This window comes from Ciona robusta, chromosome 9, assembly GCF_009617815.1.
Source record: "Ciona robusta chromosome 9, ASM961781v2".
Lineage (NCBI taxonomy): Eukaryota > Metazoa > Chordata > Ascidiacea > Phlebobranchia > Cionidae > Ciona > Ciona robusta.
In genome coordinates, this window is record NC_143243.1 from 7,219,584 (window position 1) to 7,239,786 (window position 20,203).

General features: G+C 36.1%; 3 protein-coding genes across 6 annotated transcripts; 2 read left to right on the top strand and 1 right to left on the bottom strand.

Annotated features, from left to right (window-relative positions):
* Positions 1–251: 251 nt before the first annotated feature.
* LOC149731816 (ATP-dependent RNA helicase DDX55-like) lies at positions 252–9,001 on the top strand. 2 transcript variants are annotated; one of them, XM_089885132.1, is made up of 15 exons: positions 252–459; positions 730–867; positions 1,246–1,405; positions 1,809–1,968; positions 2,292–2,403; positions 2,635–2,839; positions 3,230–3,323; positions 3,490–3,582; positions 5,175–5,301; positions 5,594–5,753; positions 6,289–6,415; positions 6,798–6,966; positions 7,029–7,100; positions 7,374–7,442; positions 7,605–9,001. In XM_089885132.1, exons 1-14 carry the CDS (start codon positions 364–366, stop codon positions 7,437–7,439), a joined length of 1,779 nt encoding a protein of 592 aa, XP_089741258.1. In that variant the 5' UTR covers positions 252–363; the 3' UTR covers positions 7,440–7,442; positions 7,605–9,001. The 2 variants fall into 2 exon arrangements, with proteins under 2 accessions (XP_089741258.1, XP_089741257.1); XM_089885131.1 differs by having other exon boundaries at positions 8,079–9,001.
* On the bottom strand, positions 7,681–12,204 carry LOC149731817 (uncharacterized). 2 transcript variants are annotated; one of them, XM_089885143.1, is made up of 6 exons: positions 12,051–12,204; positions 10,429–10,713; positions 10,063–10,207; positions 9,522–9,708; positions 9,113–9,233; positions 7,681–8,924 (listed from the first exon to the last, which is right to left on the bottom strand). In XM_089885143.1, exons 2-6 carry the CDS (start codon positions 10,568–10,570, stop codon positions 8,050–8,052), a joined length of 1,470 nt encoding a protein of 489 aa, XP_089741269.1. In that variant the 5' UTR covers positions 10,571–10,713; positions 12,051–12,204; the 3' UTR covers positions 7,681–8,049. The 2 variants fall into 2 exon arrangements, with proteins under 2 accessions (XP_089741269.1, XP_089741267.1); XM_089885141.1 differs by lacking the exon at positions 12,051–12,204 and adding an exon at positions 10,780–11,319.
* A 349-nt stretch (positions 12,205–12,553) lies between these two features.
* Positions 12,554–20,201, top strand: LOC149731818 (uncharacterized). Of its 2 annotated transcripts, XM_089885112.1 has the most exons (18): positions 12,554–13,437; positions 13,667–13,783; positions 13,983–14,184; positions 14,563–14,735; positions 15,180–15,330; positions 15,728–15,891; positions 16,097–16,190; positions 16,460–16,549; positions 16,606–16,696; positions 17,016–17,129; positions 17,404–17,593; positions 17,710–17,803; positions 18,065–18,199; positions 18,641–18,793; positions 18,851–18,955; positions 19,017–19,196; positions 19,489–19,674; positions 19,783–20,201. In XM_089885112.1, the coding sequence occupies exons 1-18, from the start codon at positions 13,379–13,381 to the stop codon at positions 20,065–20,067; spliced, it is 2,583 nt and encodes an 860-aa protein (XP_089741238.1). In that variant the 5' UTR covers positions 12,554–13,378; the 3' UTR covers positions 20,068–20,201. The 2 variants fall into 2 exon arrangements, with proteins under 2 accessions (XP_089741238.1, XP_089741237.1); XM_089885111.1 differs by lacking the exon at positions 12,554–13,437 and having other exon boundaries at positions 13,460–13,783.
* The last annotated feature ends 2 nt before the right edge of the window (positions 20,202–20,203 follow it).

Here is a 20,203-nt window from a genome sequence, read left to right on the forward strand (position 1 = left end):
AAATTGCCATGCTTTTTGGCTCCATGCTACCAGCTATATAAAACATTTGCTGCAACGTTTTGTATGCGATTGCCACATTTTATTACCGCGTACTATCGTATCAGTAAATAAATAATAACACCGCAACAACTTAAACGACTATTTGAAAACTGTTTACTAGATTGATGTAAACCGAAATGTTTATAAAAAGTAGAAATATTAAATTTAGGTTTTGTCATGCGGCATCACTGGTTACGGGAATTTCCCTGAAATATCACGTGGCCAGAAAAAAACTTTTACGGTTTTGCAGTTTTTCAATTTTGCGTAGATGAAATTATTTATCTACTCTGTGAAAATTCCAGGTGTAATTTAATATTCACGAAGATGTCAAATACAACGTGGTCATCGGTGTGCGATCTACATGATCATATTTTAAGCACAATATCGCGATTGGGATTCAAAAACATGACACCTGTACAGGTTAGAACATATTGTTACGTAACACACTTAAAATGTATTTCTGTATTCATCTGTAAATATATGGCTTTGTAAAAACTGGTACTAATATACATGTGGGCAAACACTTTGTGGAAATTGTTCTAACAGAGTTGTCCCTTATAAAGTTCGTATAAGCAGGCATAAAGTGTATAAAACAAAACACTTGTGTTATAGCAACTGTTGGCCTGTCGCTTCCCTGCCACACAGGATTAATCGGCTGCATTTATCTGTTTAACCAAGTTTGTTTGGTAGGTTGCCACGATTCCTGTGTTCATGAAAAATAAAGATGTTTGTGTTGAAGCAGTCACTGGAAGTGGAAAAACGCTCGCCTTTGTTATTCCTATGCTTGAAATGTTAATGCAGTGTGTTGGTACACTGAAAAAACACCAAGTCAGTTGCTATGTGTATATTATGAGAACTTTTCCATAACTACCTAATTTTGTTTAATTTGAATGTCTTTATTTGTTGCAGGGTTAACAAACTTTATTTAATAATTTTTGTACTCCCCTTTTTACTTAGAATGTGTTATTTCAACCTTATTGTTACCCTTACTTTCTGTTTTAGTGTATTATGTTGGCACCCACAAAGTTATCCCTGCAATAACTTGTAAACGGGCCTTAAATAGAATAATAATAGTCGTGTTATATAACCCCACCGCCCACCACACAAGGATAAAAGTTACATTCGGTATTTTACCCATACAAAAAAAAAGTTATTTTTAAGCTTATATTTGTTAATTTGGTAAATTAAAAACATTATTTACAACAGGTTGGAGCTGTTATTGTGAGCCCAACACGAGAGCTTGCGAGTCAGATACATGAAGTGATTGAAGAGTTCTTGGATGATCAACATTGTCCGTTCACTTCCACTTTACTTATTGGTGGAACCGGAGATATTGAAAACGACACCAACGATTTTGTTGAAAATGGTAAAACCCTGTTGTTTAGAATGTTTACTTTATTAGATTCAATTACCACCAAAAATTTAGCATCTGGAGGATGATCTAAGCTAGTGGTTTGAAACCTATGGTTAGCTAGCCAGGTATAGCTTTTTTGATGCCGGCATCTGGTTCGTCGATAAATTGGCATCTGGTTCGTAGATAAATTTCTTAGCAAGATTCCAATGAATCAAACTGTTTAATTCTTTGAAACATAACATTGCTTTTGTAACAATCAACTAGAAATTTGCATAAACAGTAACAGTAATCAATGTTATTCAGGTCTAACTTCAGATATTTACCATTGTCTAAGCTTGTTGTTTTTCAATAAAAATAACCAGAACCATCTAGAAATCATAACAGAAACGTTGGAACTCTAGAATGTGCTTTCCAGGTTCAAATATAATTGTTGGAACTCCTGGACGAATCAGCTTTGCGTTGGAGAAATGTTTGATGTTAAGATCTGGTGTTCGATCCCTTGAAGTTCTCATCCTTGATGAAGCGGATCGTCTTCTTGATCTTGGTTTCCACAGAACTCTCACCACCATCCTTGGGTAATAAGATCAAACTTAAAACATGAAAAAAATGTATAATCATCTTTGAAATACCATACAAGAACTTATCGCTGGTTTATGCAACAACCTCCCAGCAGATTGTGGTAAATTAGTTCATTCAACTTTACTGTCTGCGATACTTCTTTAACAAAGCATACCAATGGCCATAAATTAATATGTTTTCAATAGTGTTTTCTTAGCTTTTTATGATTTTAATTTGAAACCACCTTGAATGTTTAATTGTTTAAAGCGGAGCTTTATCTAAGTTATTATATCATAATATCCATAAATAAATTTGAATTTCCAAATATTTTGTGCCACAGGTACCTTCCAAAGCAAAGGAGAACTGGCTTGTTCAGTGCAACACAAACCACTGAGGTTGTTCAACTTATGAAAGCTGGAATGAGGAACCCGGTTAAAATAAGCGTCAAAGAGGTTTGAATACAGCTATTATCAAATTTACTTTTGCTGAAAAGTTCACTTTCTATTATTTGTGTATTTAAGTTTTTCATTCTGATTGTAGAAGTCTTACTTTTCCAGTTAAGATTTTGGCAACTGATATTTTAATGACATACTTATATTATACTTATTAATCAAGGTCATGATTCTACTTTATAAGTTATTTTATTTAATGTAGCCAACTTTTTACATTATACGTCCACTTAGAAAAAGCAAGATTTGGAGTTTGCATCTTTGGACCAATCTGGTGTTACAAAGACGCCATCATCACTACAGAACCAATACACCACCTGTCGGGCATGTGAGAAGTTTAACTCTCTCATGAACTTTGTAACGAAGAAAAAAGATGAAAAAATCCTCCTGTTCTTTTCCACATGTGCGTGTGTGGAGTATTTTGGCCGGGCTATAAAAGGTGGGGGGAGTTTGCCCTGTTTTCATATGCCATTCTATATGTTTGAGGACTTAGAATTTAAAGCCAGTGTTGACCGATTACCCCAACACCCTTACTGTATGTATTTATATGTATAATATAAGGTATGAATATAAAATATAAGTATGAATATAATAATGTAATTTATTCATCTTTCTACCAGACTTAACTTCCAGTTATACTGATTTTATATAAATATTCGTATATAACTAATTTTTTTTTTTTCTAATTGTAAAAGTTCCCAAATATCCAATGTAAAAATTTGTAATCTATTTATGTTTCGGTGATATCTGATTGTAACAATGGGTGTTTATATATGTTGGATTTTAACATTAATAATTTTTGGCATAATTTGTACAATTGTTGCAACAGATCTTCTCAGCAATGACTTTAACATTCTGCTTCTACATGGAAAAATTAAGAAAAAACGTTTGGAAATTTTTAGCAAATTCCGTAAACTTGACAGGTAATTGCTATTTCCACAATATTACCAATTACGCAGTATGTAGGTATGAATTTTGGGCTGTGTTGTAAGCCAAAGAAGGCCATTTTCTTAGCAATATGCTCAACCTTTTAGAAAATCTAGGTGGTCTTTGACTTCAAATATAAATATTCGTATTGTTTCTTTACAGAGGTATCCTGGTATGCACAGATGTGATGGCACGAGGTGTGGACATCCCTGATGTAGATTGGGTGTTACAGTTTGATCCACCAAGTAACGCAAGGTAATTGTGTTTCAATATCTTTCTGTAGCATGTTATTAACATCGAAGTTAAACAATATGGGCACATATTGATATAGTTACAAGCACTGGCGTCGATTTATATGGTGCAGGGTATGCAGGCCTACCCTGACAATTTTGCAGGGGTTGCAGCAACCCCTGGATTTTCAAATTATTAAAGGAAATTATTCTTAAATTCTTCTTAAATAAATATATTTAACTTTATCAAACAATTACTTTATAGTAGTTACGCAACACCTTCATTCTCCCAACGCATAAACTAGCCGTTTTTGTACCCTGCGCGGTTACCTATAACGGCTGCGTGTTACGTCAGACAAGTGTTTACGTCACATTGATAATCGCAAAATCGCCAATTGTTACAGTAACAATTATATTATTGTGTGAGAATGTAATGTTTACTAGTCATTTCTACCTTTTAAATTTTGTCTAACGTCTACTTCCAAAGCTGCTTTTCTCCCGAAGGCAATTCGAATTAAACTTAAAACACGCGGACCAGGAGAAAATTAAACTAAAGGAATAGGTGTTCTTTTTCTAAGACGCGCACATGCCATGAATCCCTAACAACAGTTGCGTGTAAAATCAATGTAATTTGGCTGTTAAACGTGCGAAAATGAACTACCTAAATCGGGTCGGTCACTGCTTTATATTTATATATGATATTTTCTTCAGCCAAGCAACATGTTTGTTACGAAATAGTAAGGATTCACGCGTGGATTCATTACGACATAATGACAATTTACACGTCGATTATTGCAACATAATAGCAATTCACACATTCATTAATTAGCCTACATGTGAAACATTATTCTCGCTCGCAAACCTTATCCTGTTAAGTTCGTCTGTTAAAAGGGAGATCGTGGCGGTGCCGGTAATGCTCCTTTGATCGGTGATAGGCGAACGCAGCTTTGATCGTGTGTTGTACAACATGATTGACGCATGTTTAATTAATTTTTTTTGTTTTCTCGACTTTTGTTAAAATGATTTTTTTAAACTTCATTGCGCCCGTCAACCAACACAAAATTGTTACGTGTTCAATTGTGATGCGAACAACTTTTAGTTTTATGTTGCGCAATTACGAGTTTTAAAGTCAAATGTTGCATTATAACCAATATTGTGACGCAGAGAATTAACGTAAGATATTGCGCAATGCTGCACCTGTCAGTTGAATAATGTGACGTCATACGCGGTATTGTGATGTGGTCCATTATCGCAACGGGTTACAGTGCGTTTGTATAATCAACGTATTGGCAATTATATGATGATATTTACATGTCATATTGTAAGTTTTTTAAACACTTACCCGCAATCAACTGCCAGACTTATGTCATACCTTTTCTATTGAATGCCGCACACGTTATATGCGTGGTTTTACTTGTTCTACATATACTTACTTTCAGCTAACATAGTGTAATGTCGCAACCCCTACGTTTTTATAAAATCGACGCCACTGGTTACAAGTTAATTGGTAATAATGCATAAATAAAGGCAATAACTTTGGCATAAGGCCTAGAGAGAACCCTGGTTTTCCAAAATAACCCCACCTACTAAACCCACTAACAAGTAATTTAAATTCAGTGCGTTCGTGCATCGTTGTGGTCGAACTGCAAGAGTTGGTCGTCAAGGCAACGCTTTAATTTTCCTGTTAGAATCTGAAACATCTTATGTGGATTTTATTGAGATTAACCAGAAAGCTCCTATGTTGGTAAGATTTCTTTTATTTTCTAAACTTATATATCTTTGTGAGGTGGGGCAACATCAATATAACTTTTTTTTTCATCACGTTGTGCCCGATTATGAGTTTTCACATAGGACTATAAGCCTGTGTTTGATAAACATTGATGTATTTCACAACAAAATAATGCAGTTTTACAGAAAACTATCTAACGCAGTGAATATATATCTCATAGAATACAATTTCTTGGATTTTTTTTGTCTGTTTAGTATTTATACCACTGACACCAATTTAATAATAACTCTATCTTGTTTACGACCAGGAATACAAAATGGATGAAAGCAGCACGATACAGTGGTCATCCAAGTTACAGGAGTTGTCCATAAAGGACCGAGCTGCAATGGAACGAGGATTGAGAGCATTTGTTTCTTTCATTCAGTCGTACGCAAAACATGAATGTAATCTTATATTTCGAATAAAGGGTAAGAGGTGTAGCATGAAGTTTGTTGGATGCTTTATCCTTTTAACAAAGATGCTTATCAGATTTACCCCCAATATGTAATATGGAGCTCATTTATTTTGGCATCCAGTTCCTCAAAGTCTTGTAAAGTACTACAATTGGCAAATTTTTTCTGTCCCGACTCCTGATTTGAATTTGGATTGGTAGCTTATTTACCCTCTAATTATGAGAACTTTACCCCCAGGGGTAAATTTACCCCGGTTTAAGAAACCCTGGTGTAGCATGTAGAAGCTGGTGTTTTATAGTTTTAAATGTTTGTTAGACCAAAGTGGAAAAAAAATCAGATGTTGTATTTTTAATTTCTGGTTAAAGATTAAACATATTGCAAAACTACATTGTAGGGGCAATGGGCCAAATCTGGTCTAAATCCAAAGTCAAGATTTAGGACTGCATTTCAAACTTTGATTATGAAGGATTGTGCCTATTCTGCATACCACCCATACAGAATATATATGCATTGTAAACTTAAAATATAAACATTTCATGTTTGTTTATAGATCTAAGTTTTGGTGAACTCGCTACCAGTTTTGGATTGTTAAGAATTCCGAAAATGCCGGAAATAAAACTGAAGGCGGTAACTGACTTTGTTGCTCCTGTTGTTGATATTGATGCGATTAAATACAAGTGAGTGATTTACTACTGCTTAAATTTCTACACGTCTGAGTGTGATGCTGTGTCGCGGCACCGGTCACACAAAGGATTTAAATGGGCTTTCTGGGTGTTGGGGTAATGGGCCAAATGTGGCCTAAATTCCAAGTCCTTGACAGGGACCTCACCCATAAAGAATAAAAATACTGCAAAAATACTCTTTAAATAACTTGAAAAGATGAGCACTACCAAAAAAAGATTTTTGCTTGAAAAGTGTAGTTGTTTTAGTTGGGTAGTGGGTGTATCATGTGTATTAATAAACTATAAATGAATTTAACTTGTTTTATTCTTGCGTGGCAAGGCTTTTTATAGTTTTATGTTAAGATTGCTTGTGTACATGAACTTTTTTTTATAACAGGGACAAGGCTCGGGAAAAACAAAGAAAATTAGCATTGAAGAAAAAAGCTACAGAAGGGAAGAAACCAAAGTTTGTGAGTGAAAAGAAAAAAGCTTGGTCAGGTTTAAAAGAGAAAAAAGAATTGCGAAGAGTGAAAAAAGAAAAAAGGAGAATGAAAAAAGAGAAAATGGTAATTTCTGACTTTTATAAATCATGGTCAATTGAATTAGTAAAATATTGTATGTGTTGTAGACGTTTGATGATGATGAGTTAGAAGAACTACGTAAAGATGCTCAGCTTGTGAAGAAGTTAAAAAGAAAGGAGGTAATTTGCAGAATATTCTTATTTTATACACCTGTCCCTTACAGGTTTCCACAGAAAAAAATGTTATGTTTTCAAATAGGTTATAAGGTAACTTGCCAATTTACTTACTTTATACACCTCACGTCGCTTACATGTTACCATAAAAAAATGTCACATTTAACTGGTTGGAGGATAACCTACTGTCCTACCCAATGTACTTCTTATACACTTCATGCCCCTTACAAACCAGAAAATTTACAATGGAGCTTAACTTAAACTATGATATATTTCCAGATAACAAAAGCTGAATATAATGAATCCATGGATGCTGCAGAAGGCAGTCTTAACAAGGTGTTGTGAAAGGTGAAGACAATTTTGTATTGTAACCTATTTATCCTTGTATAGTGATGTAACTGAATGAATGAATGTAGCTTACTTTATCCTCGCATGTCCGACAGTCGTTAAACACATGTGTTCTGTTCCATACACCTCGTGCCCACTTACGAGTTACGACTTATAACATAGGTATCCACCCAAGTTCGATACAATTTATCTCTGTGGTTGAAACATCTTGCATGTGGTGTGCATTTTCTATGCGAAATATTATTCATAATTTATTATAATAAGTGAAAAAACATAACATAAGAAATTTAAGGACAATTAACAGAGAATAATTAAAATGTGAAGCTAAGTAATAAGCGCGGATAGTAAAAGATAGAAAATGGAAGAGTTATAGTAAATTGTCAGCTACCAAAGCACTATGCGACATATGGCCCACCACAAATTACTTTCTGTAATTGCATAACAGTATCGTGGGCATGGTATATACTTCATACTGCAGTTTCGCAAACATGGCTACATATTTATAGAGGTATATTTGCTGTTGTGGTCATTTTTGCATGCGATTGCGTGTATTGAAAGAATTCCAGGCTTTCATTAATTTGGCGCTCAAATTGACACTGTTTTCGGTTTAAACTTTAACAAAGCTTTCTACTTCAGCTTGAAGATTCAATGTCCTGGTCGTGGTTGCGTCGAGTAGCTGCTGTTTCGCCTCGTAAATGTCACCCATGATATAGCCACGTTCACAGCGCTGGACGTAACTTAGCATTGCGTCGCGTTGCGCAGCACTTTGTGGATCCCGAGGTGGCACTGTTACCTTAGTTCTGGTTCGATAGGGAAGTGTTTTAAACTTCTGAGGAAACAAAGGGACATCTCTGCTTACAGTTTCGGTCTTAACGTCAGGCTTAGTGGCCGCAATGCGAAGTAATTCTCGCCGTATGCGTTCCTGCTGTAGACATCTCGCCTTCTGTAACATCTTTATGCGAATCCGATCTTGCTGCACGTTACTCATCATGGTTTGCTGGATGCTACCTCTATGGCCTCGTGGTGTCGTTGGGGCGGAGACCGCGCTCCTTGGGCCACCTGACACCCCTGAAGGTCTACGTCGAAAGAGGAGCATGTTCGGAGCTTTTAGGCTTTGTCTTCTTCGTCCTGGACTCTTTGGTGATTTATCCTCCGGGGAATCTAACCCTCTTTGCTCTTCCTCCCCTATTTTCTCCGCTTCTCCGAACCTCACAAAAGCTGCAGCTGTGGATGGTCTTTGTCTTCCCTCCTCCTCCTCCACAGTTGTCACCATTCCACTTTCTTTTATAGCTCGCGGTTTCTTTCTCTTCCCAGGTGCTGTACTTGGTCTTAGATTCACCTGAACACGAATCACTTCCTCGATAGCTGTGTCTGTGCTTTCCTCATCAGATGACATAAGTGGGGCAGTTACTTCAGAAATATTACTCTCGATTCGACTTCGTGACGCCGGCCGTCTTCGCTTTGAAGAAGCCGGTCGTTTTTCTATGTTTAAAAAAATGTAATTGAATTGACGTTCCGTGTAATTGAAATGACGTTAAAAATAAACGCTGTCAACGAAATTACGAACTAAACAGCCAACGAAAAGGCGGTGACGGATCCGAAACGTTTCACATCAATACAAACACATTTTAAACTTGTAACGTTTATAATGAAACCGCTAACTGTTGTACCTGTTACACCAAATGGTGTTTCGGCAGGGAGGGTTGGTTTGTTGAGATGGTTGGAAGATGACGGAGGTCGACTTCCTCCTCCCAAGCTGGCTTGTGCTGCTGCGCTCATTTCAGGGGTTACCTTCACAAGACAGAAGGTTATGTGGGGTCGGTAATTAAAAAAAAATAGTTAATATGCGAAGGTAAAACAGTGCAGTACTGGCATATTTGTATTTTTTATAAACTACCAATGGCTGTGCAATTCTACGAAAGCATGTTAAAAAGACGTTGTTTTAACAACGGTCTATGCTTTATGTTTATGGGAACCGTAAGGATACAATTTTATAATTCTTACTTTGTTTACAACCAAATGGGACGTGAAAACATGTCCGCATACGGTTTAAAATTGTATGTTACGAGGTTGTCTTACCAGCCTGTCCGGAGGAACGAGTCCATTTCTTTTGTAATACGCTTGTGGTGGGTCATTGTCTCGATATCCCCCAGAAAGCGTTTTTGCTTTGGTCATAAAAAACTTTGCTTTTTCTTGTTTAACACCGAAGAGTTGGCGAAGTCGTTCTTCTTCTGTCACCTCGTGTACCATCGACTCCGTTTCAAGTCTTAATATATAAAATGAATTGAATGTATAGTAATGTGGGGTAAGACCTTAAGCACAACATAGGCCTACTATCCGGATCGTGTTTTTAACAACAGTGTATGGGAGTCGTGCAGATATTTTTTTATTTTCTGAATGTTTTTTGTTTACCACCAAATAGGAAGAAAAAAGAATGGAAATTAGTCCCATCTCCACCCACCCTAATATAACTTGCTTTATCATCATGTGGGGGGGGATTCATGTTTTGTTTCATGTTATGACCTGTTCTGTTGGTACTGTGTAGTTTGGGCATATAGTTGAAAAGTATGAAATTTGCATTCAATTAATTTCTTATTAATGCTAATGACAGAAAATATACTTTTTCTTTTTTTCTTTTTTTTGTATTGCTTTCTTCTCTTCAATCTTCTTTCTTTCATCTTGAATATTAAGTTGTCGATCGTAGATTCGTTCCAACTTTCTCATGTATTCCGTCTCCGCTGATGTAAACTCCTTTTCACGAAGTTCTACAAGGTATCAGGGTGATAGAATTTATATTTTTCGGCTCGTTTTAAAACCTCAATTTTCAGACCCATTTGCGCCTTTTCAGTTGTTGAAATTTTTAGCCATACAGAAAACACAGGAGAAATAATTACATATGTGGTAGCTCGTAAGCAAGTACGGGTGTTTTAAACAGAACACCCGTGTTAATACTGTCGTTTTTACTTTGAAAATATCACACGCTCACTCTTGTTCCAATCGAGGTAGGACTCTTGTGCCACCAGGCGGTCATTTTCAAGTTTGTTTCTGTGTATACGTAGTTTGTCGTTCTTCTTTTCCTGTTGTTTTCTATGCTCGATCAACTTCGCCAATCGATCGGTTTCAGGCATCTTAGTTACGTCACAATAATATTTGTGATGTCACGATATCTTCCAACGTCAGTCAAGCGTGTCGGTTGACGTCACCATTTCTTAGAACGGCTCGAATGTTGTTCTGCCTCGCAGCTCGTTGTAAATGCAGTCTGATTTGTACCCTACAAAGTTATACACATAACACTTATAACAAAACGCTTCATATCAGCCAGCAGTATTCTATATACCTTTGCAAGCTGCCAACCGACGATACGGAAGGTAGTATAGGGCCCCGATATCGCCGTTGTACCTCACCATGCGACATCACAACATACTGTAGCTACAGTTTATACATTTGCTACATATAACGTGTAAATGTTGTGTCAGCACCCGTATATATGACGCTATGAATCAACGCACAATATGACTATTATAAATGTGTAACGTTTGTGTTTATGCTATGAGTTTAAGCAGCACTGGGACAATCGGTTGCATAATCTGCACTTGAAGTTATATCGAATTTTTTATAAGTACCGACCCACAGTGCAACAATAACCGTTAACGTATAGGCTCCTATAACTTTTGTATAGTCCTATGTTTGCATATAGCAATGGGCTGTTGACTTTACTGGCCCTTAATCATAGGGCCTTTAAAAAGTACGTGCCGATTTAATACTTGAACAAACTGACACTAGTCGCATGTGTTTGCTCATTCGATCTAACGTAAAGATAGGATAATAGTTGGCGGCTGTAAAAAAACTACACCTTGTGTACTGTGCTAAAATTATTCTTTTTTGGCTGTTATAGCGCTAACATTAATGACTCAGGTTCTTGACGGCTGTTATAGCGCTAACATTAATGACTCAGGTTTTTAGTTTTCCTAAAACTGGTGGTGAATATTTAGGTCGCTATTTTCACAACACATTTGCTGACGACTAGAATTCTTTCACTGCAGCGAAGTATCATATAGTGTTGGGCTAATACTGTATACACAAAAGTAGCGTATCAAGTAACCAGTCATTACGTTGCATCTTACAATGGGTTTGTGGCTCCAATATAGTTACATAGGAACGAACCGATATAATCCGTTGTATAGATATGACATTGAACTAAGTGTCACACGAGGTTATTAATTCCGGTACTATGAAAACTAACTGACAGCAAATAGACTCAGAGTAATGTCCTATTGGCCTTGCCCGTCTTGTATAAACCTGGTAAGGTCAAAAGAGATCGATTATTTTTACCAATGACCTCAGAGCTGTTGTCCTTGAACTACATATACATCGGTTTCTTATGTAATCCGTAGGGCAATGCGGTTTGGTAGGCGTGAACCGCGCATAAGCTATACCAAACAAACTTAATAACTAAGTGATTATCATGCTGTTCCCTAATTACCATTAACAACCTACGTAACAGATAAATGTATAATAGTGGCCGATTTAGATGTAAACGCGTTATCCTCCATTTTTGCCCCTGCAAGCAACTTTGCGTGTATATAGGTAATTTAATATATTACTTACCCAAACACGATGTTCTTTTGCTGTTATAACCTCCTGAAAGAATTTGTTGATTTAAGCTCAATATGTTCAACTATACTCGTATTTATTATCCAACTCTCGGTTGCACTAAATCCTATGCTTTAATGGCTAAAAATTAAATACAAAAACTGCCCAATTAGATTTACAAACTTTGTAAGCCTGCCGCGTCAATTTTACATGTTAATGTTACGGGAAGAGTTCTGCCTGAAAATATCCATAAGGTTTCCTCAACGCTTTCACTTTATTGTCTCTACATTTGATACAACAGTATCAAATTAACGTTTTCAGCTGCTTACCCTTTCGTAAACTAATTTACCACACACGGCTCTATCGTATTATGGTCTCGCGTCACATGTGTTTTGAGTAAGGCCTACAAATGGTAAGCGAATCCCTCAGAACGAAGCACGAGCAACCAATTCCAATTCTTGTCCGGGTTTAATCAGATTAAACGATTACGAGAAAGTAAATCTAGTTTTCTGTGCTGGCTGAGACACTCACGCGTCGTCCGAGAGCTTTTGTGGGCAAACAATAGCGATACCACAAAGGGAAAACGACATGGAATTCAGTCCGGCCGAGGTGTTTGTTTACATCCTGTCAGTTGTACCAGTGATAGTAAAACAGATACTGAAAGAGAAGGGTTAGGGCTCGCGTGCCCAGGACAGCTTCGAGTGCTTGTTTTGGCAACTCTTACCAGCTTACACATCAAATCAACAGCCGGGAAGGCACGACGGTTGTACTTACGCGGTAGCCACAAAAACACTGTTCAAATATAATTTATTACTCAAGCGAATATTATTTTTAGTTGTCATTTGTCACCATTAAGACCCCGCAAAATGTACCTACGAAATCACAGACCGCCGTTTTTTTTATATCTTGCCGGTATGTATAAATTAATATTTGTAAAATACTCTTGCCTTTTTAAGTAAATTTATTTATGAGTTTACCAAACAAATACTGGTATATTTACATCTTATAGTACGTTTCTGATTTGGAAAACAGCCTAATTATAAGCTTTTTTGTATTGGAAAATATGATTAGTGTTCTTAGTTTCGTATTTTAGATGTTTTAGTTCTTTTTTTAATTTTTAAAGTTTGCTGGCCATAGTGCGTTAGCGCCGTTAAGTGGTAAAACTGTCTTAAAATATTCGTTCACAAGGTGTCGCTAAAGAGTACAACAGTCACTATAGCAACAGAACGCACGCTACTGCATCGTATTTGTTTACGAGGAATTAATACAGAAGAATGGTACGAGGCCTTTTATTAATGTTATAATAACACAGGATTCATAAAGCTGCAGATGACAGTGATGCCATGTTTATAAACAAAGGCCAGCAAGAGTCATATAATCTACAGAGCGTACAACATGCAAGGTAGTCATTACAAAGGTATCGAAAGATTATTTGGTTAAGTTCCAATAAATATCCTAAATCCACTCAATGTTTTGTTCTATTTTTAATGCAGACGGTGTCAAAACTTTTGTATTATGAATTCTGAAAAGATAGAACAAGTTCTTTTTAGAGATCAAATTATTTCAAGCGCTATTGCCCCTAAAGGTTCAGACGCAGCTACTAATATTAGAGGAACTGCTTTACCTTCTAGGAAAGCAAAGAAAGTCGTCCCGTCCAAGTTTGAAAGCAGACTTGCAGATGCTGCTTTACGACAAGCAGCAGAAGGGGGATACCTTATATCACCTTCGAGGTCATTTCTCTTGGAAAGGTTAGTTATATTATATGGATGGTGATTGAATGAATGAATGTACTTTTTTATTCTTGCTTAATGGGGAAACGACAGTACTTATACTGGTCTTCTGTTTCTTACACCCCGTGCTGCTTATGAGCCACCATGTATGTAATTTCGTGGGTTCCAATTCCTCAACTTTAAAGTCTTATTATGTTGCTTCATAATATTTGTGCAGATGCCAAACAGCGAAAACTCCAAATCAATCTTTACGAGATATTGAATACATTCATTTGTCTCACTTTCATATCCGAACCCTTGGTCATATCCAGTCATGTCGACATTTGAGGGTCTGTATATTGAACAACAACTACCTTACAAGGTTCAATGCTTTGGAAAATTGTCCACATTTGGTTCGTCTTGATCTTCATAGCAACCAGGTATAAATTTCCAAACTCCTGCTCACTATCTAATCTTGTCTCATGGTATCACTAGACGTCTTTTTACAATCTTCAACCTATCACACTCTTTACAGCTGTAGCTAATTAGCTAAAGGATTTAAATTAATGGTTAGTTTTTCATCAGGTACAACCGCTCTTTTTTACACTTAGACGTTTTTTACACTGTGATCAAAGAAATTAGGTAAAGTCATTTATTCTTTAGTCTTCAATTTAGGCCATATTGTAGGTCATAACTTATAAAAAGAAATACATTTGCAATGAATATTTCTACCTAAATAATTGTCAAGGCTAAGGTCAAGGCTAAGATTTATTTTAATCTGTGTATATTGTTCACAGAGTATTTATATTTACCCACAGATTACAAAACTACCTGATGAAGGATTTTGGAGAGAAATGAAAAGTTTGCAAATATTAAACCTGCATGATAATGGTATTGGGAAGCTGGATGATATACAATCACTATGTGTGTGTGTTAACCTTGTTGCATTGACATTGTACGACACGCCACTCAGTCTAAAAACAAACTACAGGTTAATAATAATATATTAAATAACATATTACTTTTAGCATTCACTGCTAGTGACTCTAAATTGTTAGAAAGTTTATGGTAGACTGTAGACACGACCATATTCAGATCTTTTGAATTAAAAAAAACTTTGAGAGTTCATGTTAAAATAGGGTAGAAAACAGCCATAATCGAAATGACAAAATTAAAGTATTACAAGTTATGTGTATATTTAGATAGTTATTCTGAAGTAAAGCATTCAACGCTAAATTAGTTGCCAAAAATAGTTATACAAATATAGAATTTTATTATTCACATATCTAACTTATGCAACTTTTTATTTCATACTTGCCTAGCCAAAAAACGACAGTTGTCAATCACAGGTGTTTTGTTTCATACATCTCTTTCCTTTTTACCAAGTATTTTGCTTTGTGGGTTATTACTTATTATGATTACGTCATTTGTGCAGACATCACACAGTGAACAGCATTTGGTCATTGAAGGCGCTTGACCATCATGTGATAGGAGATGATGAGATCATAGAAGATGCTTTGTTCTCCAAACGTTTCATGACCATGAACCCCAGACTTTGGGTCGACTTATGCCCCAAGCAAACTGAGGTAGTTTAAACGTTTAAATGTAAATTAGTGTATAATGGACAGTTGTAGTATACAATAAAACACAAAAATACATTATCACCCACAAAGTAAAATACTTCAAATGCTGGCACCTGGTGTATGAAACAGAACACACCTGGTACAAAGACTTTCGTTCCGATCATGCGAGGATATAGCAAGTTACATTTATTATCTATAAATAAGAGGTATTGCAGAATAATTGTTGCACTAGAACTGTATTTTCATTGCATGACAGCCCAGGCATGATATAACTTTAATCTTAAGAGTTTTTGTTTGTAAACTAATACCATCTCTATTAATGTTAGAAGTTTATGATGTTAAAACTGACCAGAAAATCCGTGTTTAGTTTGATGCACCTAAATCTGTATATTTTCCACAGCCATTAGACGAAAGAACCATTGAATCTGAAATGAAAGTTGTCAAAAAAATTCTGTTTGATGTCAATAGGATATTGGTCCATGGTTCCCCTGTTGTTGTAATTCAACGCTGGGTTCGAGGCCACATCTGCAGGAAAGCACTCAACATAAGCTATGATCAAGTCCAGTAAGTGACCTAATATACTTGTGAATTTATGTGCTGTTATTTAAAAATTCTATATGTGATAAAACACGGTTTTCTGATCATTTTTAATGTAAACATGACAGCCAATATGCATAATATGATTTTTATCTCAAACATTTTGGTTTAAAAATTAAAACCATCTTCAGTGATGTAGAAAGTGTTATAATAAGGGTGTTTTTGTTCACAGAGAACGCCTTCGAAAACTTAATTTTGTGGTGCAGGAGACACCTAGTGGTAGCCAGGTGGATGAAGTAAATCTTGATTACGACACTTATCTCAAGGCGGGTTCATCTTTAAGAAACTATTGTTTACTTTAGTTGTTGTTACCTCTGCCATCAGGCATAACATAAAACAGTCTTTTGTCAGCTTTGGTATATAGGATGTTAAGTTTATTTCAACAGTTCGTTTGTTATTTGCCAGGACTTATTCGGAAAGTGGGATAATAAAGCTGTCCTGGCCTAAACCATAGGAACCATGGTGTGCCACCTTGTGGGACCTTACCCACATAGAATATAACTTTAGCAAAATAATGATTGTTTTTAATTTACAGAACCGAAGACCAGGTTCAAAGACCCCAAGTGCAGCCACCACTTTAAGGAATGAAACTCCTATGACTAAACAACAAAACAAAGAAAATCAGGTGTGATATTTCCACCACCTCACAATACTGTTTATAATAGCTGTCTTGTTAAACAGGATGAAAAAGATGATTTTTCCCTAAAACTGTTGCCTTCTTCACTGCATATCAACCTAAACAAACTTGAACAAAATGCTATGCGTTCTTTCGGTGAGTGCAATAAATATACCAAGTTCAGGTTTAAGTATTTATATATTATGAGCAAAATCTAATATAGTTGTTGCTAAAAGATTTGTTTTGGGGGCAAATAGACAAAAACAGGTTTAAATCAGTAAAACAAGGGAAAAACATTAATATGTAATTTCTCCATTTGCTCAATATTCATTGTTTGGTGTGGTAGTTTTAATTACATTGTTTAAACGCAACAATTAAACATTGTAAGGTATTGGTTTGCCCTTGTGTTAAGTTACGTTGTATTATTCATCAATATTATCAACTATACCTGATTATATTTCAATATTCTATTCAGACAACACAGGGGAGGATAATGTTACAATACACATCCATAAAGAAAGTATATTGCCAACAAAGTCGCTCTTTTCAAAACCATTGACGGTAACTTTTGTTGAAAATGAAGAGAAAGGTTAGCGTTACATTTTTGGTGATTAAAACATTACGTTTTTAAATTTAAAATCAATGATATTACATTAAATAATCTTTAATATTTCATGGAACACACACAGGCTGCTATTGTATACAACACATTTCCCAAATTAACTTATGCTTAAATAATAAATAAGTGGGAAAATGTCTGCTTTGTTTTCTCCTTGTCTGTCAAAATTCATTACTTTGTCTTTTTGGTAATAAGCATAACACATTTAAAGGGAACATATTTTTTGTTTTTACTTCTTTATCAGAAGCCACTGAAAAACCCGCCAAGCAACTCGGTGCCCCTGTTTCCACGCCAGCGAGTGCTCCATACAAAGTTGGGAGGCGTGACACAGTTACGGTCCAACAGATGTTGGGACCATCCTCCAACCTTGTTCACCCTATGTTGAAGGAAACGCACCCCACACTTGGTACTCTAGTGGAAAACAGGGACATGAGGTGAATGTGAATAAATGAATGTAACATACTTTATCCTTGCGTGGCCGGAAAACAACAGTCAGTATAACACTGGTGTTTATGCACTTGTGCCAGCTTACGAGTTACCATGTATGTAGACACACGAGTATGGACCCTGATGTTACAAACCATGAATGGAGGGTTCATGATAAAGCATTCAAAGTGGCCGGCGGAAAACCTGTGTATTCAGAGGTATGGTGGATTTGTGGCAGAACTTTAACTTGAACAGTGTTTAAGGCTGGTGGCTACTAACATTGTAGGCATAAGTGGCCCTGGGTAGTAATACAATTAAGGTAGTTGCACTAACTCAGAAAAAAATAGAAAATATCCAACAAAAGTCAATCACCCACAAAGTTGTATATATGTGATAACTTGTAAAATAACACTATAAAGACTGCTAAAGAGCAATATTGCCCTTTTATTGAATTATATTACCACTGTATGATGTTCCAGCTTGAACCAACTCAGGATCACTTAATGATGAACAGAGAGGCAGGTAGAGATGTGAGGGAAGCTGTAGATTATTGGCATGAACAAGAATTCACCAAGCCCACTGTTAAAGTCAAGAAACCAAAACCTGTACAAAGGGTAGGCTAGATTCAATTTAAATAAGAGACTGACTATGACATTTAGGTGGAATATATATCTCTCATACAACAATTAGTTGGACTTGATTTTTGTCTGTTACATTCCCTGGCAGAGATTCTTATTATATTTTACTAAACAAGAATTGTTTAACTCTATGAGCTCCAGACTAGGTTAGACTCCTAAATTTATTACTTTTTAAATGTGGCTGTACACAGTATCTGGCGTGCAAACTCTCTTGCAAACCCATGTCCAATTCCGCATGCGGCAGCGAAATCCGGACAAATTAGACAAAACGGACGAATTTTGAATACTGTGTACAGCCACCTTAAGAGTAGGTTAAATTGAATTATTTGTATATTTGTAAATATGCATCTTAACAGAATGGGTTGTTGTATGCTCAATAAACCATTTCTTTTTACACATTTCCTGTTTTGTTTACAGTTGGTTGATCATGTGAGTCTCGCCACTTTAGCTGCAGTGTCGAACGCATACAGAGATCGTGACAAGAGCGACCATCTTGCGTTAAAAGTTGAACGTGTTATGCGGGTACAACAGGAAAAAATGCAAGCCCGAAATATAGTAGCAGCATTTAAAGTAATACACATTTGTGTTAAAAAACAACAAAATTAGACTTTTAAACTGTTTTTGCAGGAAGAAAAAAGAAGCAATGCCTTACATCAACGCCAAACTGATAGGATAAAAATTGCGGAAGGTTTGCAACAGAATGACCTTCACAAACAATCGTACATAGAATATGTATGTGACAGTAATGTGGTTTTTGTACCGTTTACCATGGTTTGCTATATTTATGTTTTAGGCACAAGAACGAAAGGAGAGAGCTCTGCAGAGACACCGTGCAGTTCATTCGCAACTCATGTTTGCTTCTGACTTTGGAAACCAACACACGTCTGTTAGTAATGCATTGATCAGACATGATAGACAGGCTGCTGTTGAAGATACTAAAGTAGAAAAGACAGATATTGTAAATGGAGTGAAGGTAAAGGAAGCTAAATATTATATTCATGTTTGGTGAACTGAGGTGCCAGCAAGTCTCGAGTACTTTTGGTACTTTGACATTCAAGTTTAATAAGTAAAAAAAATTAATAAAAAAGCAATTGGTTCCACATTATACTTTTGATGATTGTCTAATAAAATCTTTAAAAAGATTCACTTTATAAATTCAACTTAATATTAATAATAACTTAATTTCTATCTTCCATTACGTTAGCGAAGGTTTAGAAATATTTTAAACGAAAAGCCAGGATGTGTAACTTGTTTTGTTTTGCCAGCTACAACTGACAGAGCAAGCAGAGTTAGTGAGACGTTACATGGAGCATAAACAACTGATGAGACAAATGGCAGGAGCACAAGATAAATCAAAGTTTGACGCACAAGCTTTACAAGAAGCCAATGACCGTATATTGGCAGCAAGACAAAGGGTGGCGGGCATCAAAGCAAGGAAAGCTGCTGTGCAAGTAAGATTTTTTTCATAAACTGTCAAACTCTGAAAATGACTTGATTTATTTTATTTAGTATAAAATAATTGCTGGTAGGATATTAACCTTTTCATGGAATCTTAACAGGCATATCAGCATAGTCTTCCTACTACTTCGAACCCAGGGACATGGCCATTAATTCTCTCCCATAATCTTGATGTTAATCCTTCATCTGTACAAGATTCTCTACCAGAAATTAAAGACATGAAACGAGGCCCTATGCCAACCCCAAGGACAGCTGTTGAAACTGACCGCAACAACTCGCATGCGGATGAGAATAACATAGAATTTCCACCAGTTGCTCATTTCAACAGTAATCACTTGGTGCCACAAAATTCAAGTTTGCATCAAGAACTAAGCCTACAAAGCTGAGTTCAGTCTTAGATCGAATTGCTTTGTTGATTGCACTTATTTTTTGGTCTTACTTTTGCTTGGTTGTGTTATAAGTTACCACTGCTATTTAGTAACTGATGCTTGCCTAAAATACACTGTATACTTTGTTTGAAGA